The sequence below is a fragment of the Pelophylax lessonae genome (genome assembly GCF_965119305.1).
Source record: "Pelophylax lessonae genome assembly, chromosome: 7".
NCBI classification, from domain to species: domain Eukaryota; kingdom Metazoa; phylum Chordata; class Amphibia; order Anura; family Ranidae; genus Pelophylax; species Pelophylax lessonae.
The window spans coordinates 180,979,393-181,006,535 of NC_138774.1; the positions used below are offsets into that span (position 1 = coordinate 180,979,393).

Genomic DNA, 27,143 nt, shown 5'->3' on the forward strand with positions numbered 1-27,143 from the left:
TTGTGGTCAAAATTGCCTCTCCTGAATGTGATTTTAGGGCGTTCAGAAAACATCCTCTAAACTCTCCTGCTACTAAACTGCAAAAAAAAACATAGAAGGGAGTTTAAAGAGGTGTTCCAGCTGGGGAAAAAAATAAATAAAAGTCAGCAGCTACAAATACTGTAGCTGCTGACTTGTAATATATAGTCACTTACCTTCCCTGGGAGCCCATGATGTCAGCACCCCACATTCAGAACGGCTGCTGGTTGCTGCCGCCGTTCTAAGGGAAACCGGCAGTGAAGCCTTTCGGCTTCACAGCCGGTTTGCTACTGCGAATACGCAAAGTGCACTGCACTTTCTAATTGGCCCGGCAGCGGGGAAAGAGGAGGGGGGCCGAACTACCAAGGGACACGCCGCAGGGCTGTCTCCTGGAAGTGTGGAAGGGTACCTGTCAAAAAACGGTATCTGTCCCCCCCCCTCCCCCCTGAGGCATCAGAGGGGGGGGGGGGGGATGGGGGAGGAAGCAGATGAGTGGAAGTTCCACTTTTGGTTGGAACTCCACTTTGAGGGCAGAAAAAAAAAAAAGACCACCTAAACTCATAAAAACATATGTTTAACAGCAGCAGTGTGCATGAGACCTTAGAATGCAATGTCCCAGCAGGGAAGATTTCTTCTTTGAATAGATAGAGGAATCTGTTTTGGGCTGAATGAAAAAAAAAAAAAAAATTTTTAGCCAGCTTAACCACTTGCCGACAGCCCCACGTAGATTTACTGTGGCAGGGCGGCTCGGCTGAGCATTATCACGTAGATCTATATGATTATGTGGTCTCAGCGGCGTGCGTGCGTTTAGACACAGCGGGAGCCAGACCGCAGGAGGAGCGGGCTCGATCGCCACCGGCCTCCCGTGATCTTCAGAGAAACTGACAGGAGAACCGCCTGTCTATGTAAACAAAGAAGGCGGCTCTTCTGTCAGACAGGCACAGTGAGATCATGTGTCTCAGCTAAGCTGAAACACCAATCTCTGTGTGCCTGTCACAGAGACCCCCCCTCACAGTTAGTAAGCATATTCAGGCATACATTTAACCCTTTAATCACCCCAGTATTAACCCCTTCCCTGCCAGTGTCATTCATACAGTAACTGTGCATATTATTTAGCACTGATTACTGTATTAATGTCACTGGTCCCCAAAAAGTGTCAAAAATGTCAGGGGTCCGATCTGTCCGCTGAAATGTCGCAGTCCCACTAAAAATCGCTGATCGCCGCCATTACTAATAAAAACAAAACAAAAAATAAAGTCCAAAAATCTATCCCATAGCTTGTAAACTCGATAACCTTTGCGCAAACCAATTAAAATACGCTTTTTGTGATTTTTTTTTTTTTTTTACCAAAAATATGGAGCAGAATACAAACTGGACTAAACTGATAAAAAAAATTAGATTTTTAAAATTTTCTTTTAATTGGGAATGTTTTATAGCAGAAAGTAAAAAATATTGTGTTTTTTTCAAAATTGTCGCTCTTTTATTGATTATAGCATAAAATCTAAAAACCACAGAGGTGATCAAATACCACCAAAAGAAAGCTCTATTTATGGGGAAAAAAAGGACCTCACTTGTATTTGGGTACAGCGTCGCTCGACTGCGCAATTGTCTGTTAAAAAAAAAAGCGCAGTTCCGATTTGCAAAAAATGGCCTGGTCATTAAGGGGGTAAAATCTTCCAGAGCTGAAGCTTAAATCTTCTGTTGTTTGCAGCCACTTCCCTATTGATGTCCATGGGATGCAACCATTTTATCCTTGAAAATGGGACTTCATTTTTGAAGCTTGCAGTTATTTCCATTTTTTTTTTTCTTTTTAATAGTCTTTGCCAAAAATGGGTGTGCTGTCTAAAGAAACCTCCCCTCTATCTAAAGCATGTGACTTTTAGAGCTGCAGATAACAATTGTGACACACACTCCCACTGTTCACCCCTCTCTCATTCCATAAGCCAGTGCAGGCGCTTCCATTGTTTGACAAATTTCAGCCAATGTACATGGAGAGATAGAAATGTAACACAATGTATTTAATATAGGTGTCTATAGGTACTTTTCAAAATTTTTCCCTGAACAGGGTGCACGCTGCAAGGTAATGCACATGTGTTAACGGGTGATATGTCACCTGTTAATACGCGTTGAATTAAAAGTTGTACCAAAAAGTCAAAAAATCCTAAGTGCCACAAGATTGTGATGCAGCACATTGTGTTGCTTTGCCTTAGTGCGTTGGGTGCCATTCAACCTTAATAGAACCGAAACACTTACGTGTGCAAGGATAGGTAAACCTGAATTGGTTTTGTTGGATTGAAGAAATGCATTTTGTAAGAAAAACCTTTAAAAGTGCATCTCAGAGAATACAGGAGGGAAAATGATGAAAGGGGCAAGGTGTAAAAAATATGTAACAGTATAAAAGTAAGCTCCAGAAAACCGCAAATAGGTGTTTAGGCAATCATGCCAGGTTCTGTGTGCAGATAATATACTTTACAGCGATGGAAGAAAAGTCAGCACAGCATAGCAATATGGTGAGGCATTGAATGGAACCCAGCTGTAACCCCCCCCCCCCACCCCAAGGGGTCAGGGCCCCTAATCCTTCCCCGCTGTCAGCCACTGTGACCCCACTGATGTCATCTGTGCAGGAAAGTAGGAAATGTTGTCAGAAAACATAAAAGGGCGACATGTTGAATGAGAATAGGCAGGACGAGCACTGATGTCATTCATATTTCATCCAGGGATTTCACGCCACTGTCATGGTGGATTGTATGGAATCAGTGTTGGGTCTGGCATATGTAAAAGCTTTTCCCTGTCTTAGATCTGCTTACTGGGTGATTGGGGATACTGTTTATAGGTTGTATGTTCAGCCTAAAGATTCATTAAAAACTGATGATGACATCAAAGCACAAGGTGCTGTTTAGCCAGTGCCCCAGTGGTTCTTTGTGATTTGGTAGGTAAATCTTTCAGCAGTATATCAGTAGCTCCAGCTGAGGTTACTGACCGGTAATTACAGTATATTAGAGACATCAGAATGGTTGTGGTGACGTCATGGGTTCCTTTTAATTTAATTTAAGTGACTGAACATTACTACTGGACAACATGACCACCATCGTAATGTCTCTTTTTAATGTTTATTTTTTTTCTTTCCCCACTTTGACTTATTTATTTTTAATTACATTTTCCCATTTGTTTCTGCAGATTTCTCCACCCAGGTCAATTCCGCGGCCTTGAACTCTCCAGGTATTCGTGGTTCTATGACCGCGCCTCTGCTCCATCCATCCTTAAGCGGCTCTGGGATCAGCCCGTCACTGGGATCACCCACTCAACTTCACTCACCCCTTAGTTCATCTATCAATGGAATGGGCCCACCGTATTCCGTTATCAGCTCACCTCTGGGCCCATCAATGTCCCTCTCCTCCACGCCTGGCCTTGGATATGGCACCGGCAATCCTCAGGTGAGTGTCTGAAAACAATACTTGTTAATGTCATCATGTGGAATCCTTCAAGTAGAATAGATGTAATTGACTGTCTTTATTTTAGTGGAAGTCTGTGAGAAGCTTAGACAATACAGATTTATTGACAGATGTTGGGGTGTCACTGGGAAAAAACCTTCCAGACCGGGTTACGTTCAGTTTTGATTGTCCTCTAAAGAGTCTCACCTGTAGGGTTTCCTGCCTTAATCATTTAGAAAGCATACCATTAGCTTTGTATGGCATACAGTTACAGTGGATGTTGGTGTGGATATGAATTGGTAAAAATATGAAGCTAAACAAGATTGTTTGGGCAATTTTTATAAGGATAATAGTTGCTTCCCTTGGAGATGCTGTCTTTCAATGGTATACAGCTGGATTGCATGAAGCCGTGTTATTTTCTGCCCAGTGATTTGTTGGGGCATCAGTAAAGACATTTTCACATTCCTAATAGGAGAAATTATAAAAAATGGGTCTGGTAAGTGTTTTTTTGTGGGGTTCCTCAGTCTGCTTTTGTACCCACTTGAACCTGAAATGTCATTAAAGTAGTACAAAAAACTGCCATATTAAAGATAACTAGAGAGTTATGTTACAAGAAAAAGCTGCTGCATTGCTAGACTGCTGTATGTTTCAAGAGACTTATTTTACACAGAGATGCATGATAGGATAGAGATTTCTTCTGTTACAAGAGATTGTTACATACTAAGAAAAGAAAAGTACAGTTCACAAGCTGAACCTTGTCTGATTGTCCCTATACATGGAAGCAGAAGATGATGTAAGGATAATAAAAGCTGAAATCCAGACCAAATTGGGGTATATGGATAGTCAGACAACTTCATATAGTGAACAAAATAGTAGCGTAAAAGGATCAGTGAATAAAATCTCCAATATTAGTAAAAAGATGAATAATGATGACACACAATAAATAAATAATAAAAAAACAAATAAGTTTAAATCTCTTAATATAAAGTGCATCAGCATATAGTTATGAGAGAGCCCCAAGCACTAGACAATGGTATACTGAAACTGGAAAACAAAAAGTAGTCTAATTACATACATGTTAAAGTTGACTGTTAGAAAAATGTTGCCATGCAAAAAAACAACTGCTGCATGATACAATGGACTTTCATGCTAGAAATATACATTTTACAAGGAAAAGACTGCTGTCTTGTTCCAGGGGACTTCTAGAGATGGCTGCTGTATTACAAGAGACTAAGAAACTGCTGTTTTTTTTAACTCAATGCCTATCTCTGGGCTTGATATCCCACCCCTTCCTCTTTGGAGCTCCCTAACCCTTTAAAGCATGGGTGTCCAACCTTTTGGCTTCTCTGGGCCCCATTGAGTGTAGAGAAATTTTCTCGGGCCGCATATTAAATATATACTATAGTTAAAATGCCGCCGCGCCCCTTCTCGCGCCGCCGCGCCCCCCGCACTAATTTAACACAACTAGAGGATGATCAAATGAAATGGAATCAGTATACAGAGGTTTACTTCTTCTGAGTGATAATAAAGGAACACTCTAACCACCATGACCACTTCAGTGATTTGAAGTGGTCATAGTGGGAGGAGTCAGAAACACTGCACATGCTCCCCTTTCCCCCTCTGAGGCAGCCTCTGCCTACCGTTAGTTGGAAGCTGCTGTGGCCATGCCCCCGACCTGACTTCCTTCCTCCCCAGCAAAAAAAAAATTATCAGAGGACAATGGGCCGCATTGCCTGAGGTTCCGGGCCGCATGCGGCCCTCGGGCTCCAGGTTGGACATGCCTGCTTTAAAGAGTACGTGCCTTTTTTTTTATGGTATCTTTGGTCTATTCATCACTGCTCCTCTTCAGCCCCTTCCTTCTCCAGAGGTGGGCAGATCTCTCTACAACATTTTACTGTGGGTTCAGGGTGCTGGGTAAAGCCTTGACAAACCCCTAGGCTCACAGGAAGGCTGGGCATCATCCAGCCTAAAAGAGAACTAGTGCTGATTCAATGAGCGGGTGAGTTTGCATGGGACAGCACCACAGATAAGTTGGCCAGAGCTACTTTTTTATTTATTACCCATGCTAGATAGTCATATTCTATATTTTCTGCCCACGCTGGGATTCGACTTTAAAATTTGTTGAGCACTAAAAAGCTTTCCTGCATGATGTGCTGGCAAACATTATCTCATCTTCATCCTGAACCACCTTGCAGGAGTATTGCATCACAACTAAACAACAAGCATCTGTATTCTTTGGTCTGGTTCTACCCTCTTTTGCCATGGTGGTGACTCCCTGATGCTGCACCCTCTAATTCAGACATTGAATGAGGTAGACACATGTGGTCTCCCCATAGTTTCTCTAGAGAGGAAGCAAATTAAATGTCAGACAAAGTTTCTGGCTCCACGGTCATTACACTACAGTAACTATGGGAACTGGTACAGAACAGAAATGCTTCTACTGCTTCCCAATGTCCTTCACATCATACAAGTAAAACACAAAAGACTTCTTCCCCCAGTCTGCCAAAAAGGATAAATGGTATCTTATTATTATATTATATATTGTATATAATAGTTTTCATTAAATAACAATACTTGATAGAATGTGCCTGATTGCTAGGGTCCAACAACAAGACAGTGGAAATAGTTTACCCCAACTGAATTGATATGTTAGTAGTGAACAGAATGGCTTCTTCATGGAACTATTAATGACAGATACTGTTTGATTAACTCTTAGCAAAAACCTTAGCTGGCAAGCGATAGGGTTAATGGACCTGCCAACTACCCCTCTGCCCAGAGAGGAGGGGGATCCGGCGGAAAGATTATCTAAATCCCCTTCTTCTTCTCCTCCCCCCGGAGGTAAAGAGATTACGCTATATTAAGCAACAGGGAGACACCAGCTGATCTGCACCTGCTGCTCTCCGTCCAGATGCTGGCACCATATAGTTGCCGCTCAGAAGCGTAATAATTCTTCAGTGCGCTGCCAGGCCACTCAGATGCCAACGACAAGTTGTAAATAATTGATCTTTTATGATGCATTGATTAGCTCAAAACGAATAATGCAGCTACTGAGCAAAGACTTACAGCGCAGCATCAGCAGCAATATTCTTTATCCAGGTGTTGCCAGACTCTATATTGTGGCTGGCTATACATGCATGGTCCAACCACTGAACATTCTTTTTTACGAAGACTACTGTATGTGTAAGTGTACTCACAGTGGGCAATGTGCATACCATAATTAAATGCCAACCTATTTCTGAATGAAAAGAAACCAGTTGGCTGGGGACATCTATCCTGAAGAATCATTTTGCCTCCTGGAACTAGCTGTTATCACATATTGCAAACATCTACCAACATACAACACTTCCACAGTTCTCTTCTGTCTATAGGAACCATTAGGGCAGTCTTTATCAACCAAGGTTCCTTGGAATGGTGGACTTCCCCCAGAAGTTGATTTGGGTTCCTTGAGCAATTACTGCCCCTTAGATAAGTAACCACTGACAGCATTGATCTTTTTTTGGCTATCTTTCAGTGGGGATTCTTTCCAATGACAACAAATATAATCAGCATCCTTCCCAGTGATCATACCACTAATACCTGTATACCATTAACTGTAAATATAGTAATTATTAGGAGGGGTTCCCTGAGATCAGAAAGTTATTTCAAGGGTTCATGTCCATGTTAAAAAGGTTGCTTAGAGGTACCCTTCACCTAGAATATAGAGTTGCCCAAACTCAGAGGGCACCCCTCATCTCACTAGAGGCAATGGATGCTGTTTGGGCTGTTTTTATCAGTATTAGACTGGCAGAGCGCTGTTTATGCTATATTTTTGATTATTTCTCCATCAAAAAGTGATATCTAGGCAGAGAAGTCATATGCTGCCCCTTTTCTCTTTTTTTTTTTTTTTTTTTTTGGGGGGGGGGGGGTGGCTAAATGCTGAGATTTTATGCTGTAATGCTTGATCACTCCTTTTCCTGCAAAGCGGGTATACCTTTTTGTTAAAGTTTTCGTAATATAGAAAAACATACCAAATCTGTCAGGAATGGTGGGAACTCCTCATAATGGTTACGTTAGATATGCTGATCCTAGAATTCTCACCAATAGAGTCTCAGTTTGATGTAAGAAACTGTCTGGGTTTTACAAATGTCAATTGTGTCCTGGGTGACCATTTTAGTTGGTGTAGTTCTGAGAATTTATTTTTATATCTCAGTGGATGCTGAGCATTGCCAAACTGTCTTTTTCTCATACACGGGCTTAAGTGATTAAAAAGACCAAGCCAATAAGACCGTTCACTCCTGTCACGCTTGGCCATATGTGCCTGGAGAGCATTAGCAGTGACGGAGGACACCTGAGGCTGGCCAGAAATGCCACAGAGGCAGTGGACCTGTCAGGGATGTAAAAGATTTTAATGGGGACTCCTCTTGTCTTCATCTGAATGAAATGAAGTAGGTTGCTCATTTGCTGTCCTTTTGTGCCGAAGCCGGATAGAGATGCAGGTTTGATCTTCTTTCCATTACATATGCTCAGTCCCTTTGTGAGCAAAAAAAGCGGTGACTTATTTGAGGTGGTCCAGTGGTGACTCTGGAGGGCAGTGCATGACATAAGGGAACTCGCAGGTGAGCTGTGACCTGGCCAAGTTTCAGCTCTCTGACTTCCCTTCGAAGTGACAGAAAGCTTAATATATAAGTTGGTCACTACCTGCTTTATTTATACATTCTACTGGGAAGAAATTAGAATGGAAGAAAACAACCAAAAACTTAAATAAGATGTAAAGGAACCTGATGGAGCAACCCCTTTCACCCTGACAAGAGGATGTACTCCGGCGCTCTCTCTGGACATGTGATGGTAATACAGCTCTTGCTCCATACAGCTGCCCACCATCTTGAGCATTTGTATTATTTATTCATTACAGATATTTATATAGTCCCGACAATTTATGCAGCACTTTACATATATATTGTACATTCACAACAGTCTGTCCTCAAGAAACTTACAATCTAAGGTCCCTAACTCACATGCATGCATACACATACTAGGGCTAATTTCGACAGAAGCCAATTAACCTACCAGAATGTTTTTGGAGTGTGGGAGGAAACCAGAGCACCTGGAGGAAACCTATGTAGGCACAAGGAGAACATACAAACCCCATGCAGGTAGTGCCATGTTTTTAGAGACACTTTCAGGTTAATTCAATTTTTTCCTAGCATTGTCCCTGATTTCCCCATTTGACAAATTGTACATTAATATCACACACTGCAAGACGCTTAACTTTCTTAGAAATTTTATGTGGGTTTTCGATATGTATTTTTTGTGTGTCACTGGTAATAGTTTAACATTTGTTCAGCCTTACAATAGTACCACTAAATGATTGTGGCCGGCTTTGGTGGGACTTTCATGTTTGTTCATATGTCAGATGAACGCCTCTTGAGATGTTGTTTTCATTCAGTCTGGACTGAGGAACAGTATGGCTGGGGCTACACTGGCGAGCAAATCACTTTTCTGCTGCAAGATTTAACTACTACTTCTCAGTATTCTCTTTGGAAACATTACAATTTAATGTTCTTCTAATGAGATGATGGGCAACAAAGAGTTAGATCCTCAGTTGCAAAGAGATTTGCCATGTTGCAGTGCCATTTATTTTGAAACCCTAGCACACTATAGTGTTAGGCAACTTAGCTTCACTTCAGGGCACCACTGTACACATGTTCTGCATTATGTTGTGCTATATTTTAAAAAAAATCAGGTCAGGTCTAATTTTTTTTACTTGTGTTTTTTTGCCGTGCATTGCCAGCCAATTCCTAATGAATGCGTTGCCTTCCTGCAAGGCGCAACAAAGCAAGCTTTCCATCACAATGACCCTGAATATAGTTGTAGGACAAGGCTGGATTTAAACCTGTATGTGCATATTTTTCATGCGTTTTTATATATGTGTCAAGAACAATCATGCTTTTTAACGACCTGTCATCAGTTAGTCTTATAATGTGCATTGTTGCATCAAACAGGCAACCCATTGCATGGGTGTGAAATAGCACCAATTAGAACATTGACTAACCTGTGTACATGCATGATCTCCATTAAACACTTAGGTGAGAATGGGCCACTCTGAGAAGCAGTGTCTGCCTATGTAATGCACAGATATATTTATACACTACATATAGAAACAGCGTTTCTCTTACGTCCTCCGACAGTCGCCGCCCACTCATACAGTCTTCACCAATGGGTATTGACTTCATCTCCACAGGAGTAGCTAGGCATAAGACTTGTTAAAAAACAAAGCATTTACATAGACACTCCTATGGGGGCTGTCCCACTGGTCCAATACCCCCCTGCAATCAGCCATCCCAACTCGGTTTGTCTTCTGCCTAGTTAAGGTGTAAGATAGGATTCCCTGTGCTGGGGCTCAAGTCTCAGCCTTTCTTCTTTTTTATGATTTTATTTGCTGCAAATGTGTTTTTTTCTTTGCACTACTAGCTGTTTCTTTTGTCAGCGTTAGTCAGATCTTCGGATGAAGACGGTGTTTGCGGAGCTGGGAGTCGGACTGGTCGTCCTGGTTTTCCAGGACAGAGGGAATAATGGAATCCCAGCCCACCATTGAGCATTTAGCGGGCTATGTGTACGCCCTGGCCTCGCAAACGACCCATCCCTGTCCTCAGGGATGCAGCCTGCGAGGTGGCTACCTCACCTGGACGCCTCATCCAGGGTTCTCCGTGCTCTGCTAGCGTCCTGTGTTTTTTGGCTGATGGCACCCCTGCCATCTGAGGGTGGGCGGTTTCCCGTCGATGAGAGGCACCCCACGCCATCGAGTACAGGTAATTACATTCTGTGTGGGGCCTCTGTCTGGGGCTGGCAGTCCTGTGTGTCTGTGTTATCCCCTCATGTCTGTGCGTTTTTGGGCTCCCTGATCCCGGTCCCTGCGGGGGGTTTTCTCGCAGCCAGTGCGCTGTGTGGGTTTGTGGGGGTCCCTCTCCTGTGTCACTTTAGGGTGCTATTTGGAGGTACAGACACGTGTGGCGACCGCTACGCGGTAAAACACAGCCGGTCCGCCATTTTAGGTGTGGGCAGCATTTCCGGCTTCACTGTGGGCGCTTATACAGCATTGTATGTGGTGTGTTTTGGCGCCTTGCGGCGCCATCTTGTGTGTGGCAAAACGTTTGTTCCGAGCACATGTCGGCGGCCATTTTCCCGAAGCCTCCCATACTTTCTATAGGCAACCATTTTTCCTGCAGTCTCAGTTCAGTCTCCTGCGGTGACATCACTTCCTCTTTCTGTTCAGAAGAGATCGGCTGCGGTGGTAACACTTGTGGGGGTCTGTCTGCTGTCCTTTTTTTGTGTGCAAATACTTCTGGCTATCAGTTTATCCTACTCAGGGGTCTGTTTGTCACAGTCTTGTAGTGGTGGGCTGCGGGGGTCCGCAGCGCGCTTAAAGGGCCAGTACCTTCCAAAAAAAAACTTTTTAATATGGAATCTCAGGACAGCAAATTTCCCACAGCCTTAGTGGGGGATTCAGATTCCCCTGAATCTTCTGCTCTGTCTACTTTGTCTACTGCAGTGGCGACTTTGGTGTCCAAAAGGGATATTCTGATGACTGAACATGCTGACAGAAAAAGGCCTTGTTTTTCCTTGTCTTCTGCTTCTGAATCGGATATGGTTGCCGTAGGTGGCGTGCCCCTTGAAGGGTCTCGCTCTTCTCTGTCTGAGGGGGAGGCAGAGGTTGCAGGGGTGGATGATTCCCCCACTGGGACGGCCGATTACCGCGCAGCTATGGATGCGCTAATTCTTGTCATTAAGGAAACACTACATTTAGAGGATGAGCCCAATCCTCCGGGCATTGTGTCCTCTTTTGGTACACACAGGACCCGCAAGGCGGCGCAGGTGTTCCCTTACTCCGCTGAGTTTCACGCTACTGTGAATGATCAATGGCGTCATTTAAAATGCACCTTTGTGGTGCCTAAGAGGTTTCAACTCCTTTATCCCTTTGCGTCTCCTACGGATTTGCGCTGGTGTGTGGCCCCTCAGCTGGATCCCCCTGTGGCCAGATTAAACAAGGCCACTCTGGTACCCACCGAAGATTCTACGGTGTTTAGGGATCCTACGGATAGGAGGATGGAATCCCTTGCCCGCCATGCCTACATGGTGGCGGGTTCACTGCTAAAGCCTATTTTCGCCTCTGTCATGGCGGCTCAGGCTGTGGCGGATTGGACCAAGGTGCTAAGACGCACCCTCGTGGCTGATTCTGCTCCCCCTACTACCGTGGCGATGGCGGACCAGATCTATCAAGGAGTCATGTATTTGTGCGATGCGGCCTTAAATGAGGCCCCATTAGCTGCGCGCCTGTCCAGTGTCGCAGTGATTAACCGTCGCCTGATATGGTTGAAAAGCTGGTCGGCTGACCAGATTTCAAGAAAAACGGTGGCTGACTTCCCCTATGCGGGGTCTCGTCTGTTTGGGGAATCCCTGGATGAATTGGTAAAGGGGTCACTGGGGGAAATAGCACTCTGCTGCCCCAGAATCCTAAAGGCAAGTTTTTCCGCGGTAAGCGGGGCCCCTCCTTTAAACCAAACCAGGGGTCCTTTCGTGCCTTCAAGGCACAGTACAAGGGGAAACCCTTCAAGGGGCAGGGTGGCCAGAAAAAGCCCTGGACGGGCAAACCTAAATCCGGCCAAGCTGATGCGGCGGCCCAGTCCGCCTCTGCCTGATGGGACGCTCTCACCCGTTTCAGGGGTGGGGGGACGTTTGCGCGGTTTCCTCCAACCTCGGCTGCTCCGAATTCCGGACAGGTGGGTTCAAGAAATCATTCGATCAGGTTAGATCGAATTCCTTTCACAGCCGGCAGACAGATTATTTCCCTCAAATCTTCATTTGACCCCAGGGCGGTTACAGAACCTGCTTTAGGCAGTACAAGATCTCCTCGCCCAGGGGGTGATCGTCCCGGTGCCTCATCGGGACAGGTTTCGGGGGTTTTACTCGAATCTGTTCACTATGCCCAGAAAGGAGGGCAAGGTGCGTCCTATTCTGGACTTAAAAGCTCTCAACCGCTTTGTACGCGTTCGGAAGTTCCGCATGGAATCGATTCGCTCAGTGGTAGCCTCCCTGAGTCCAGGCGAATTCCTGGCCTCTATCGACCTGAAGGATGCGTATCTACACATCCCCATTTTCAAGGGTCATCAGAGGTACCTCCGATTCGCTATCACGGAGGAACATTATCAGTTTGTGGCATTACCTTTCGGTCTCGCTTCGGCTCCAAGGGTCTTTACCAAAGTGCTGGCTCCGATTCTGGGCCTGTTACAGGCACAGGGCATTGCGGTCTTGGGGTATCTGGATGACCTCCTGTTAAGATCGAGTGCCAGCCAGAGCCTGCTGCGCAATCTGTCCACTACAGTTCAGACGCTTAAGGAGTTCGGATGGACCATCAACGTGCAGAAGCCAACCTTGTCTCCTTCGGTTCGTCTCCCATATTTGGGAATGGTTCTGGACTCTGCTCAAGCGAAGGTGTTCCTGCCGGAGGACAAGCTCCGGACCCTACAGAACGAGGTCAGGGCCCTCAGGGAAAACGAATCCTCGTCACTCAGGACCTGTATGCGGTCCCTGGGGTTGATGGTGTCGGCCTTCGAGGCTATACCGCTTGCACAGTTTCACACAAGGTCTCTCCAAGCAGAGATTCTGGCCAGATGGGACAGGCTCCCTCAGTCTTTGGATCTGGGTGTGTCTCTGAGTCACCAAACCAGAATGGATCTTCTGTGGTGGCTTCAGTCCCCAGCTGTGGCGGACGGAAAATCCTTCCGGCCGCTACTGTGGACAGTACTTACCACAGATGCCAGCCTGTTGGGCTGGGGTGGAGTCCTGGGTAACCTGTCTGCCCAGGGCACTTGGTCGGTGGAGGAATCCTCCCTCCCCATAAACATATTGGAATTGAGAGCGATCAGGCTGTGCCTGCTCCATTGGTCGGATCGTCTTCAGGGCTGCCCTGTACGGGTGCAGACGGACAATGCCACTGCGGTGGCTTACATCAAACACCAAGGGGGCACCAGGAGTGCCCGGGCAGCCCAGGAAGTGACCAGCATTCTGTCTTGGGCCGAGACTCATGTCCCGGCAATATCGGCAGTTCACATTCCGGGTGTAGAGAATTGGCAGGCCGATTATCTGAGCCGCCAGACCTTGGACCAGGGGGAATGGTCCCTGCAGCCGGAGGTATTTCAAATGCTGTGTACGAAATGGGGATCCCCGGATGTGGATCTGTTCGCGTCTCGGCTAAACCACAAGGTGAAAAGGTTCGTGGCAAGAACGCGCGATCCTCTGGCAGACTCCTCGGATGCACTGGTAGTGCCTTGGCATCAGTATCATCTGATACTGTATATGCCTTTCCTCCGATTCAGTTGTTGTCCAGGTTCCTTCGCAGGTTGGCCTCGGAACCAACGTTGGTGATTCTGGTGGCGCCAGACTGGCCACGCCGGTCCTGGTACGCAAACGTCGTTCACCTGGCCGTCGAGCCTCCATGGCGGCTGCCAATGCGAGAAAATCTACTGTCTCAGGGACCGATCTTCCATCCTGCTTTACAGTCGCTGGCTTTAACGGCATGGCTGTTGAAAGCCAGGTCCTGAGAGACAGGGGTCTCTCCTCAGAGGTCATTCCTACCTTACTCAAGGCTAGAAAAGCCTCGTCTGGTAAGATTTATTACCGTACATGGAAAGCTTATTTTGCCTGGTGTCCAGGGGCTTCTCTCCTCGTTCATACTCGGTGGTGAGAGTGTGGGCTTTACTTCAGTCTGGTGTGGACCAGCGCCTTGCGTTGGCTACGATTAAGGGTCAGGTATCTGCTCTGGCTGTCCTTTTCCAGCGCCCCGTCTAATTCTTTGATTCGCACCTTCATTCAAGGTGTGCGTCATTTGGCTCCTCCTCCAAGGGAGCCCTTACCTCCATGGGACTTGAACTTGGTTCTGTTCGTGTTACAACGTTCCCCATTTGAAAACATCAGGGAAATCTCATTGACTCTGCTGTCTAAAAAGGTTGCCTTTCTTGTGGCGATCACTTCTGCTCGCAGAGTGTCGGAGTTGGCGGCCTTGTCTTGCCGCTCCCCTTACCTGGTGGTTCATAGGGATAAGGTGGTCTTGCGACCTAACCAGTCCTTTCTTCCAAAGGTGGTTTCTGATTTTCACCTTAATGAAGACATTGTTCTGCCCTCACTCTGTGCGAATCCTAAGCATCCTACGGAGGTTGCTTTGCATTCCTTGGATGTTGTCAGGGCGATCAGGGTTTACCGGTCGTCGACTGAATCCTTTCGGAAATTGGATTCTCTTTGTCCTTCCTGAGGGACCTCGGAAGGGTATGGCTGCGTCTGCGGCGACCATTTCAAAATGGATCAGACAGACAATTGTACATGCCTATTCTTTGAAGGAACGGGTACCGCCCTTCCCTGTCAAGGCGCACTCTACCAGAGCTGTGAGTGCGTCATGGGCTTTCCGGCATCAGGCTTCGGTGGCACAGGTGTGTAAGGCTGCGACTTGGTCGTCAGTGCACACCTTTTCTAAATTCTACAAAATTGATGTTCTGGCATCGGCTGATGCCTCCTTTTGGCCGCAAAGTTCTCTGTGCGGCAGTACCATAGGGGGACCCTGGTTTTATTGCGGGTCCCTGGCTGTTGGGGTTGTTTATCCCCTTGGTTATTTGCTTTCCTGGGTTGTTGCTCCTCTTGAGCCTTTTTTTTGTTACCCAGAAGGTTACCTTTCTGTTCATGTAAGGTTCCTTTCTCTGATGTGGGTACTGCGTTGCCTTTCTGACGGTTGCGTTTCCCACCCCTCATGTCTACACTGCTTTGGGACATCCCATTGGTGAAGACTGCATGAGTGGGCGGCGACTGTCGGAGGACGTAAGAGAAAACTGAATTTTTGTAAAATCTTACCGTAAAATTCCTTTCTCTGAGTCCTCCGACAGACGCAGCCCCCGCCCCTCTATTGGGGTTCTTATAGACTTAACTGCTTGCTACCAAACTTAGTTGGGATGGCTGATTGCAGGGGGGTATTGGACCAGTGGGACAGCCCCCATAGGTGTGTCTATGTAAATGCTTTGTTTTTTAACAAGTCTTATGCCTAGTTACTCCTGTGGAGATGAAGTCAATACCTATTGGTGAAGACTGTATGAGTGGGCGGCGACTGTCGGACGACTCAGAGAAAGGCATTTTAAGGTAAGATTTTACAAAAATTCTGTTTTTTTTTATATTTACACATGTATATAGGATTATTAGGTTACATTGACAACAATCACATATATATGTAATATCTCTAAATGAATAGAATTTTATAGACTGTTTCAGAGCTTGTAAGATGAAGGTTGGGTTATCGTCCTCTCTAAAGCTGTTTTGTCTGTTTTCAACCAGTTCAGCATGGGACGTCCTTAGAAATATCCCCATATGTTAGAGTTACTGTTGGGGTTCTCGCTGTGATGTCATTTGTGTTGTTTTTTATAGTTTGTGTTTTTGCGAGCTATGAACTGATTCTTTTGGTGGTCTGTGAGGTGCCACAATAAGGCCTTGAACAATCTAGAGCTTGTTTCACCAGGAAATGTAAACAAATCTGGTACAGTGATGTAATGCCTAAAGCTCCTTCACCAAAGGTTGGCAATTTTAGTTTCCTTAAGAGTACTTTCTTGCTCTGGGCTCGCAAGCCTTACTGCTAATAAACCGAGATATAGAATTGTAACCCTGACTGCATTTAGTTCTCTTTGGCTTAGCCTTCATAAAATAACCTGGTTATGAGAGAAAATTGTGGGCAGCCATTTCTGTATTTTGTCTGGAAAAAAAATGGTAGGTTTCTGCCTGTTTCTGACCCAAAACAAGCATACAGCCAGTGAAATCAGAGGACACTCAGAAGTCCTGACCTGCATTCTTGTTTTAGGTCAGTGACTCTGAATATGTTGAAGCTATTGGATCAACAGCCAGGTCTCTAGCATTTCCAAAAGCAGAGTTCAGCAGTGGCAACCTAATATAGTTTCACATCAGATGTTTCCTTTAAAGCGGAGTTCCGGGCACAAAATCGACCTAATCGATTTTGTGTCCATCCGCTTGCTCTTCTTCACCTGAAAAGGAATTGGATAGTTAGGGTTATTTTTTTTTTTTTACTTACCTTGTAATTGTAGATAGAAATACTCACCTATTTTCCACTTCCTCCCTCTGTGGCCGCGGCCCGCGCCGTCACTTCCGGTTTGCAATGATTCCTGGGAGCTGAACGTCATCGCTCCCAGGAATCAATGCGACGGCACCGGCCCCGCTCGTCACTTCCGGTGTGACGCCGCATTCCCTGCTAAACAGCTTCTGGGTCAAAGCTGCTGTACTAGTGCTGATTGGGAGTCGGTCAGCTGCTGGCTTTCCAGCATGCTCAAACACAGGCCGAATGTCGGACATTTTTTTTAACCAGGCAATGTCAGCTGACATTCAGCCTGTGTGTACAGGGCTTTAGTGTGTCCAGGAAAAAGAAGCAATGTGGTAGGTGAGGACAGACCTTTTTTTATTGATACCTGTCACCTCTGGCCTGTACAGATTTCCCTAATGTGAATGTATAGCCTTTTTCGTTCTGGATAGAGTAGGGAAAGATTAGAGCCTACAAAAAATTTTAATTGCTGTTCGCATTTTCCGCTGGGTAGATTCATCATCTCAATTTGTCCTGCTGACCATACAAAAAGTGGTGGGAGAACCAAAATTTTACCATTGGCACCATAACAAGTCTTCCAAAAGGGACCCCTGTCCTAGAGGGAAACTTCCCCCATTTCCTGGTAATTCTGGATGACAGAAAGAGAAGGGAGATCTCCCCAAGGGAGCATAGGCATCAAAAATAAACAAACTGATGGGATTTCAACCATTCCCCACCTTTGCCAAGACTAAAAATAAATGGCTTCATATTTTCTATAATGTTTTATTGATAGAAATGTTCTATTTTTATCTCTTTGTTTTTATATTGCTTCTTCTTGTCTTGGGATTCAATTGTGCTGACAGTTGAATTAAAGATAGAAGATGGCTGACATTGTAAAAGAGAATTGTACCAACCAGCGAAAAGACTTGTTAACGATTCCAGCTTTTCCATTCAGCTTGGAGAACCCTATTAGTTACTAAGCCTAGTGGGCTTAGACCTGGGGTATCAAACCAGGGGGCCCATACCCTCTCAAATTTGTCAGGACAACCCCTATGCCGGTAAATGTATCTTCCCAGTCAGAGTTTATCTCCCATACATTGCATGGTATTCACAGCCCTTGACTTTTTCCACATTTTGTTATGTTACAGGCTTATTCCAAAATGTATTAAATTCATTACTTTCCTCAAAATTCTACAAACAATACTCCATAATGACAACGTGAAAGAAGTTTGTTTGAAATCTTTGCAAATTAATTAAAAATAAAAAAGACCCCAAAAAAATTACATGTACATAAATATTCACAGCCTTTGCTCAATACTTCGTTGGGGCACCTTTAGTGCCAATTACAGTCTGAAGTCTTTTTTGATACTACAAGCTTGGTACACCTATTTTTGGGCAATTTCTCCCATTCCTCTTTGCAGGACCTCTCAAGGTCCATCAGGTTGGATGGGGAGCATCAGTGCACAGCCAATATCAGCTCTCTCCAGAGATGTTCTATCGGGTTCAAGTATGGGCTCTGGCTGGGCCACACAGGGACATTCACAGAGTTGTCCCATAACAACTCCTTTGTTATTAGGGTCGTTGTCCTGTTGGAAGGTGAACCTTCGCCCCAGTCTGAGGTCCAGAGTGCTCTGGAGCAGGTTTTCATCAAGAATGTCTGTCTCTGTACATTGCTGCGTTTGTCTTTCCCTCGACCCTAACTAGTCTCCCAGTTCCTGCCACTGAAAAACATCCCCACAGCATGATGCTGCCACCACCATGCTTCAATGTAGGGATGGTATTGTCAAGGTGTTGAACGGTGCCTTGTTTCCTCCAGACGCTTACCATTCAGGTCAAAGAGTTCAATCTATTTCATCAGATCAGAGAATTTTGTTTCTTTTGGTCTGAGAGTCCTTCAGGTGCCTTTTGGCAAACTCCAGGCAGGCTGTCATGTGCCTTTTACTGAGGAATGGCTTCTGTCTGGCCATTCTACCATACAGGCCTAATTGGTGGAGTGCTGCAAAATTCGTTCTTCTGGAAGGTTCTCCTCTCTCCAAAGAGAAATGCTGGAGCTCTTTTAGAGTGACCATCGGGCTCCTCCCCTACTAAGGCCCTTCTCCCCGATCGCCAGGCAGCCCACTCTAGGAAGAGTCCTGGTGGTTCCAAACTTATTCCATTTATGGATGATAAAGGCCACTATGCTCATTGGGACCTTCAATGCTGCAGAAATTTTTCTGTACCCTTCCCCAGATCAGTGCCTCGATACAATCCTGTCTCGGAGGTCACTTGAAAGTCTTGCAAGGAACCAGATTCCTCCAAAAAGGACTAAACTATGTATAGACTGGGAGAAAAAACCTCCAGTGACCTAAAACAGCAGGCTATTACCGGTGTTCTATCAGAATACCACTACCTATCAGATTCTGCAACAGGAAGTGACGTTCAGACGAGAAAAATGTACTGCGCATGCGCAATGCGTTCCAACATGGCCACTATGCATTCCAATAGCTTTTCTAATGTGGCAGAACACGAAGAAACAGACATGTTGTTACACCCAAGCAACTCTTGAATTTCACACTGAATTTAGCAGTAAACTCACCTCATATACTGAAATAGACTATTTCACTATGACCGAGTGAAATAGTCTTTTTCACTATATAATCAGTTTTTTGCTGAGCAATGCGGGATGTACCAAGATGGCCATCGCCACCTTCTACCTGCAGGTTTTTCGCTATATTTACTATATTAGAATAATAATAGAAATGTAATAATGTGATTCAGTATATAAGGTCAGTTTACTGTTAAAATAAATGTATAATTCAAGATTTGCGTGGGTGTAAGAAGATGCCTGTTGGAGCACAGTAACTCTTTCTCGCCCGACCGTCACTTCCAGTTGCAGAATGTGATAAGTAGCGGTATTCTGATAGAACCTCGACCAACACAGTGAAGACAATAAATAAGTACAAATTTCATCTTTATTATACAATGGTAAAATAAATAAAGTTAGAGGTATCCTGCCCCACACATCTGGGGGAAATAATACCTTCTAGTTGAATATATGCAGCTCTTAAAAATACATACAGTCACATATATGCATGATGTGACTACAATCTGGGTGACGTGCGTTTAGCCTGCTGTCTGTAAGGTCAATGCCTTTCGCCAGGTATTTGGCTTCCTCAGGAATAACACCTGCATGTCCAACAGTCTTTTAAAATCTGCAGGCAGTTCAACCTCTCCTGCTGAATTGCCTGTGCAGTGAAAAAAATGAAAATCCAGTAGATAGAGGGGGATCCCCATTGGATGGGGAAAACTGGGAACTCACCAAAATAGTCCACCAAAGGTATGATTATGCCTAAATCCTCCTATATCTGAGTTTATTTTTGTTAATTACCAATAACTGTTAATTCTAACTGATAACCAATCTTTTTATTTTGCAGCTTCATTCCCCCATGAACTCAATCAACTGCTCCGAGGACATCAAACCCCCTCCAGGAATCAACGGCATCCTGAAAGTACCAGCACATGCCTCTGGCCCCATGGCAGCCTTCACTAAACACATCTGCGCCATCTGTGGGGACAGATCATCTGGTAGGTCCCTCCTCCTCCTCTTTGCATTCAATGGATTACATCCATGGCCTTAAAGTGATTGTAAAAATTTAATTTTTTCATTAAAATAATAAATATGTTATACTTACCTGCTCTAGTTTTGCCCAGAGTGGCCCAGGCCCTCCTCTTCTCCGGTCCCACGCCAGCGCTCTTTTTTCCTACCTCCTGTCAAGCCGCTCCTTTTTGTGCCCATTCAAACACGGAGCCTTGCTTTGGCCCCACCCCCGCCACCCCTGTATCCTGATTGGCTCACTGGCTGTGATTTACAGCAGTGGGAGCCAATAGCCAATCAAGAGTGTGAGTCCCCAGAGAGGCAAGGATCTCTTGGACATTGCTGGATCCAAAGGTGGCTCAGGTAAGTATTAGGAGGGGGATGGGGAGGGGAGCTGCACACAGAAGAATGCATGGAGGTAAAAAAAGTTTGTGCCTTTACAACCACATTAATGCTAATGGAGAACCTGTGGGCTATAGGATGGTGGAGAAACCATGGGCTGTACCATGATGAAGAACCAATGGGCTATATAATAGAGATTCCATAGGCTGTAGGATAGTGGAGAACCCTTGGTCCATAGGATGATGTAGAATCCTTGGGGTATAGGATGACGGAGAACTATTGGTCTATAGGATGATGGAGAACCCTTGGTCTATAGGAGGATGGAGAACCCTTGGTCTATAGCAGCAGGGGTAATGAATTAAAATTCAAGGAGGTCCGGTCGCTAAAATTTTCTTTGGGCCAAGGTCTGAATCTGAAGTCTGTGCTATGACTCAGAAAGATGGGCAAAACAAAACGTGTCCCTCACCATTCCTCTTAACATAAAATTAGAGTGCCCCTTAACATGAAATGTGCCCATCAGGGGGATCCTTAGCATAAAATTTGCCCATCAGCGTGATCCTTAACATAAAATAAGGGGCATGCTGATGGGCACATTTTATGTTAGGGGGCACTCTGATGGGCATATTTTATATTAGGGGGCACTCTGATGGGCACATTTTATGTTAGGGGGCACTCTGATGGGCACTTTTTATGTTAAGGGGCACGCTGATGGGCAAAACAAAACGTGTCCATCAGCGTTTCTCTTAACATTAAATATGCCCATTAGAGTGGCCCTTAACATAAAATATGCCCATCAGCATGACCCTTAACATAAGATAAGGCACACGCTGATGGGCACATTTTATGTTAGGGCGCACTCTAATGGGCGTATTTTATTTTATGGGGAACTCTAATGGGCACAACAAAATGTGCCCATCTGTGTGCCCCTTCACAAAATATGCCCGTCAGTCTGCATTTTATAAAAAATAAGCAACCCCCTAAAAAATGTGCCCCTCATACCTTTGGGGCGGAAAATGCCAGAGACAGGAGCCGGGAACAGCAGGGGGACGGGGCGTGCACGTGATGCCAGGCCCCAGCTCGTGACCGGCTGGGAGGGAGCCGAAGAAAGAAGCAGGGGGCGGGGCACACACACGGGATGTCACTGGTTGCTGGGACACCCGCGGTCCCAGCGAACTAATGACTACTTATAGTGGCGGTCCGGGCAGAAGCATCGCGTGGTCCGTTCCTGGACCACGGGCTGCCATTTAATGACGGCTGGTCTATAGGATGATGGAGAACCAATAAATATGACAATTGCAATAACAATAGAGATAGCCACCTCTTCAATGCTGCCATGTCTGAAAGGCATGGTGTGCTTAAAATGCCGTACCATTCAACAGAGGACATCTGCATTGATCTGTGTGACTCCCAACAATGCAGACATTTTTCTCATACCATAGAAACTGTCAGTGCAGCAAGCTGCATTTAGTCATGTCCCACTTTGTGAGAGCCCTCTGCACAGTCATCTGTGCTGGAGCAAAATCGGACTGATCTGTGCTGTAAAGAATTGCGTTATCTGGCCTCCCTGTAAGGGTCTGATCAGCGTTATACTTCAGACTGTTTCATCTGCTTCTCTTTTGATGACATTTTGAGAGGCTGTCATGTGTTGCTGTGGGAGTTGCAGCACAGGGCACACCAAGAAGGCCAGGAACTTTTTTTTCCCAAATGTCTGTCTCCGGCATGTCTGGCGTGCGGTTAGGAAGATGGAGCTTGAGTGTCTATTGTTATGAGTTCCTTTAGCTTGTCAGGAAGCAGATGTGACCCTCAGCGAACTCATTTGAGGGCTGGAAAGTGAAACAGTTGGGTCGGTGGTCGGGCAAAGCTTACCAATTCTTAGATGTGATGGCTGTATTATTTTCCTTTTTTAGGCTTTCTTTCTTCTATTTTCATCTGGTGATCCAGCTAGCAAGTCTGTTGTTTTTCAAAAGCACAAAGCTCTGCAGTGGAATGTATCAGTGTACATAGATGACACAAACCATTTAACACTCGCAGAGGTGATTAAGATGATCTGCATTTATTTATTCATGTGAAACCTTTATCCCAAAACAAAACAGTTTGCTGTAACTGATTATAAAGTGTGAGCCGGAGTTTGGCTTTGGTGTGTTAGTGTATCTAAATCTGCTACCACTATCCTCTACCAGACTGACAATGCTGCTGTCTGCTGTGCCCCCTGTGCTCATTCATTAAGAGTTATGTCTCACTAACACAGGAGATGTGTTAATGGCCAGATCACCAGGTGAAGACAAGAAAAAAAGCCAAAGAAAAGAAAACGGATGCAGCCACCATATCTAATGATTGGTAACTAAGCTGCAATATAATAAATTTTTGGCTTTGGGTTTAATACTTCTTTAAGCCTAAAACAAACATTTACTGTGTTGAAGCTTATCAGTCAATAGATGTGGGGTAATATTTCTTTTCTTACTGTTCAAGCATTTTTTCTTTTATTTGCTAATCCTAGTTCTAACATACTTCCGGTCCCTGGGTTGCTACGCTCATTATTTCACTGTATCTTTAGAGGGAGCCATGATTGCTAATCAGGCTGGACTCCAAGCATGTCCATCTCCATTACATTAGCACAGATGGAATTTTTAGTTGATTCACTATGTAGCACATGGTGGATTCTCACTGTGTGCTGATGCCAGCAAATTTGTTCTATTATACAGCACCAAGTACTCGCTAATCATTATTCCCCATCCCAAGATGGCCATACACATCTATTCTGCCACAATGTTTCTTCTTTGGATTAGAATTTTCAGTTGTTTGGAAATGTTTTATTTCAGTCTAGCATACCCCGTTTCCATAAAAATGACATTGGATTTCAATAAATCTTTTTTGAGTAATTATCTTTCTGCATGTTGTAAAAACTGTTGAATTTATGAAATCAACAAATCATTTGTCAGAGCATTTGTTAATGCCATCATTGACTTCACAAATTTCATTTGAAAGACAATTGCAGCTCTAAAAAATGTTGTTCCTATTAAAAAAAATATTCTGTATCTCTTAAATGGAACCAACAAAAGAATAATGCAAGCCAATGTTTTTTAAATGTATAAGTACCGGTATATTGGATGTTTATTATTAGATTTATTTGTACATTCTAAGTTCATGGGGCTCATTGGGTTATGGAGGATAAACTGGAAATATTTAAAGATACTAGAACATTCAAATTTTTCCAATACAGTATACTTCTACATTTACACAAACCTTTGCATTATTTTTGATACAATTCTAAAGCCTAGTAAACACTGTTCGATTCTTTTGTTCAACCCCAGCGGGCTGAATGAAAAAAACCTGAAGAGCTCAGGAGGAACCGCTGTAATAACTGTTCGATATTAGTACATCGATCTCCCTCACTGAGCCATTGTGTTCTGACAGGGGGACCCCCCCCCCCTCCTCTCTCTCACAGAACACAACGGTCAGGGCACTTAGCAATTGGCTGAGAGCGCTGATCGGATGCCGATTATTTTGAGGGGACAGCTAATTTGCACTGTTATACAAGCTATACACTCACTACTTTACATTGTAGCAAAAATGTCTTTACTGTTGTGACTTGAAAAGATATACGGTAATAAAATATTTACAAAAATGTGAGGGGTGTACTCACCTTTGTGGGATACTGTGTACACAGAGACCTCCCTCAGATACCTCCCATAGGACTATAGACACCAAACTCTATTACATTCACAAAGCACATCAATTAGTACACAATGAAGTAAAGGTGTCCTCCACGGGTAGGCAATGTTTCCGCATTTCGCAGGAACAGCCTGCTTCTTCAGGAGGTGAGGGGAACTGGAACAATTAAAACATATGACAATTTAAGATACAAAATATACACATAAATAAATAGTTAACAAATTAAAATTGAATAGTGTAAGGCTAGCTTTAATTCCTGCAATGAGTAATGAGTTAGTTGAAGTATTGATGCTGTTAATCTATACTTTTTGGCTCCATTGTGGGAGTTCAGTAAGGGAAACCCTAGTATAATTCCACGAGTCGTGTTTTCATTCAGTATTGTAACATTCCTGAAAGTAATTATATTTGTGATTTTTCAGTTTTACATGCTTGCTGCTTTATGTGTTTTATACAAATATTTGTAGATGCTTCCTTTAGTAGATATCTTTATATTAAGCAGTAAAGTCAGCAGGCTTACCGAACCTCTGCTGAAATAAATGAAATTCTAGTCCAATCACACAGATCATCTTTGGTACGTTGTGTTAATGCATGCATGTTAATGCACTTTAAGTTAAGGTAGCCTGATTATCGGAATGGTGAAGTGCCACACCAAAACAGGCCAAAAATTAAACATGAACCATTTCCTCCAATGCTCTACAACACAAGGTAGTGCCCTGTAACACATTTGATGGAAGTGCATTGTGTTAGTGGTTAAGGGTGCCATTGAAAATTAATGGCAATTAAATAAGCTCACACACCTAAGTGTGTTGCAGCCAACACACTGCACTGGGAAATTATAAGTGGGCCTTTACAGACTAAGCTACATATTGGGATGTGTTCAGTAAAAGCCAACTGAGAGAGAAGCAGTAGAAGCACAATCTATTTGCAAAGCAGTATGCATAACCAAGCGAGTGTAGCTACTCTGATTTTTCAAGATGAAGTCATGCAGTGGAGCAGGAGAGCACCGAATGAGCCCATAAATGAGTTGTAGGGTCACTGTTATTTATTATCATTTCTTAGTCCAGCAGAGAGCTACAATACACACATCTATTGTATGCCCAGTATTACCGTCTCTGTCAGTAGAAATAAGCCCTCTGATATAACAGAGAGAAGAACCATCAGTAAACATTAGCAGGATTTATTGTGTAATTACTGCAAGGATGCAAATTGAATTTGTAGCAATTGGATTTTATTGTAAGCCTTCCATTGATTCTGTATTTTAGGCGCCTGTAATAAGATCGTTGATTGGCATTACTCTTCCAGGGTGTCTGTTGTTTTTTTTTCTGGTCAATAACTTAACAGCTTCATTTACGGGCTTCCATATTAAAGAGCAAAGTGTGAAAAATAGTAGGTATGTTGTTAGCTATAGCTGCAAACTGCTTTTTTGCAGCAGCTGAAGCCGTCGAGAACTAAAGGATAGAAGAGACACACCTGGAAACAAAAAAAAAAAAATCTTTCAAATTGATCCCATGGTTATCTGTCTTCAGAACGACTGCAGTTTTCTCAGGTGTTAGGTTAACTTTAAGGAGATCCTGTCATGCTTTAACCACCAGTTCCCTGCAAGAGAGGTTGTAGTATAATCATCTTTCTGGTGGCCTTGGTCCCTTATCCATTCCAACACTACAGCCTCCATCAATGTCTTTGACGTTTGACTCTTCCAGGAGTGTCAGATGTTTGTGTTCCCCACTGCTTCCTGTTGTTCCATTTCCAATCTCCAATGTCCCTGTTGTGCCCTGTAGTGATGTAGTGGTTGGATGATAGAACCACAGGGCTGCAGGGGACTCAGGCATCCAACAAATGCCAAATGTTGATAACACTGATTGAGGCTGAAGCACTGGAACGGAGGACAATGTGGATTTGGATAGAGACCTGAGAGGGTTTCTTTTTAGAAAAAGCAAGCCTTTAAAAAACTTTATGTGTAAGCTCTCTAAACAATCATAACTGTGTCTGTTAAAGTCCAGAAATCTTCACTGAAAATTAAAAATATGACATTTACAGTATGTCACTTGGTTATGCAGGTTTTTCTTGTGTTTTTTTGCCACTTTAGTCTAAGGATGGTCCCCATGTGGCCTTATTAATGGCTATCTGGCCTTATTAATTTGTGTACCCTATTACCCCCTCCCCTCCATTTCTTTCTACCCCCTGACAGTGATCAGGAGGCTACCATTGCATTGCTGGACAGGTAGTCAGCAGTGCACTGGCAAACAAATCTCCCTCAGTAAAGCTGATCAATATAGTATACAATCTGGGAATTACAATCTCCTTTTGATCTATTATCAGCTGTGTAGTGCAGGGAACTGTCTTATTTGATACAAATGTAATGGATTGTTTAGTTATGTCCTTATATTACTAAGTTATGGAAAATCTAAAGGAGATTCTGCAGAGATTGTACAACCTGATTCTACAGTATATGGCCAGCTTAAACTGCATTTAAACTGAACTGCAAGCATTTTTTTTGTATAGTTATATTAGTTCAACTTAGAGTATGTATGTAATTCTAAAAGCAAAAAAGAAAGGATGCGCAAATACCTAATGCATTACCCTTCGACACCTTTTGAAAATTTATTATAATGCCAAAATCATACTCACAAACCTGAAGAGTAAAATCACATAAAACAAATCCACATCAATGTGGAAAAGGACACATCCCTGTGCTAGGACCGCTGATGCGTTTCGGGAAACGCTCCCTTCCTCTGAGCTAGTCCATTATCCTGAAGGCTCAAATTTGTACTGACTATACAAGCACCACAGGGATGATTCATTGCAATGGGGCTTGTAGTGAGATGGCCATGGTCTTAAACGCCTCTCGTGGTGAGGTATGCTGCAGAGACTAAGGATCCCAGTGTGATGTTGAGCTGTAGAAAGCATTTAATAAATGTGAATGTATGGTAATATATAGATTAACGATGATCGCTGTGGTTGTCTCCTCGTTCGTGTTGTGATCAATACAGGTGCCCCATGGCCCTGCCCA

General features: G+C 44.1%; 1 protein-coding gene across 1 annotated transcript in view; it reads left to right on the plus strand.

The window, feature by feature from the left end:
- The window catches only part of RXRA (retinoid X receptor alpha), a 324,831-nt gene that overhangs the window by 221,958 nt on the left and 75,730 nt on the right, over positions 1-27,143 (plus strand). The window contains exons 2-3 of the mRNA XM_082263744.1: positions 3,196-3,452; positions 19,959-20,109. Coding sequence (XP_082119870.1) covers positions 3,196-3,452; positions 19,959-20,109 — 408 coding nt within the window. The remainder of the gene's footprint in view (positions 1-3,195; positions 3,453-19,958; positions 20,110-27,143) is intronic.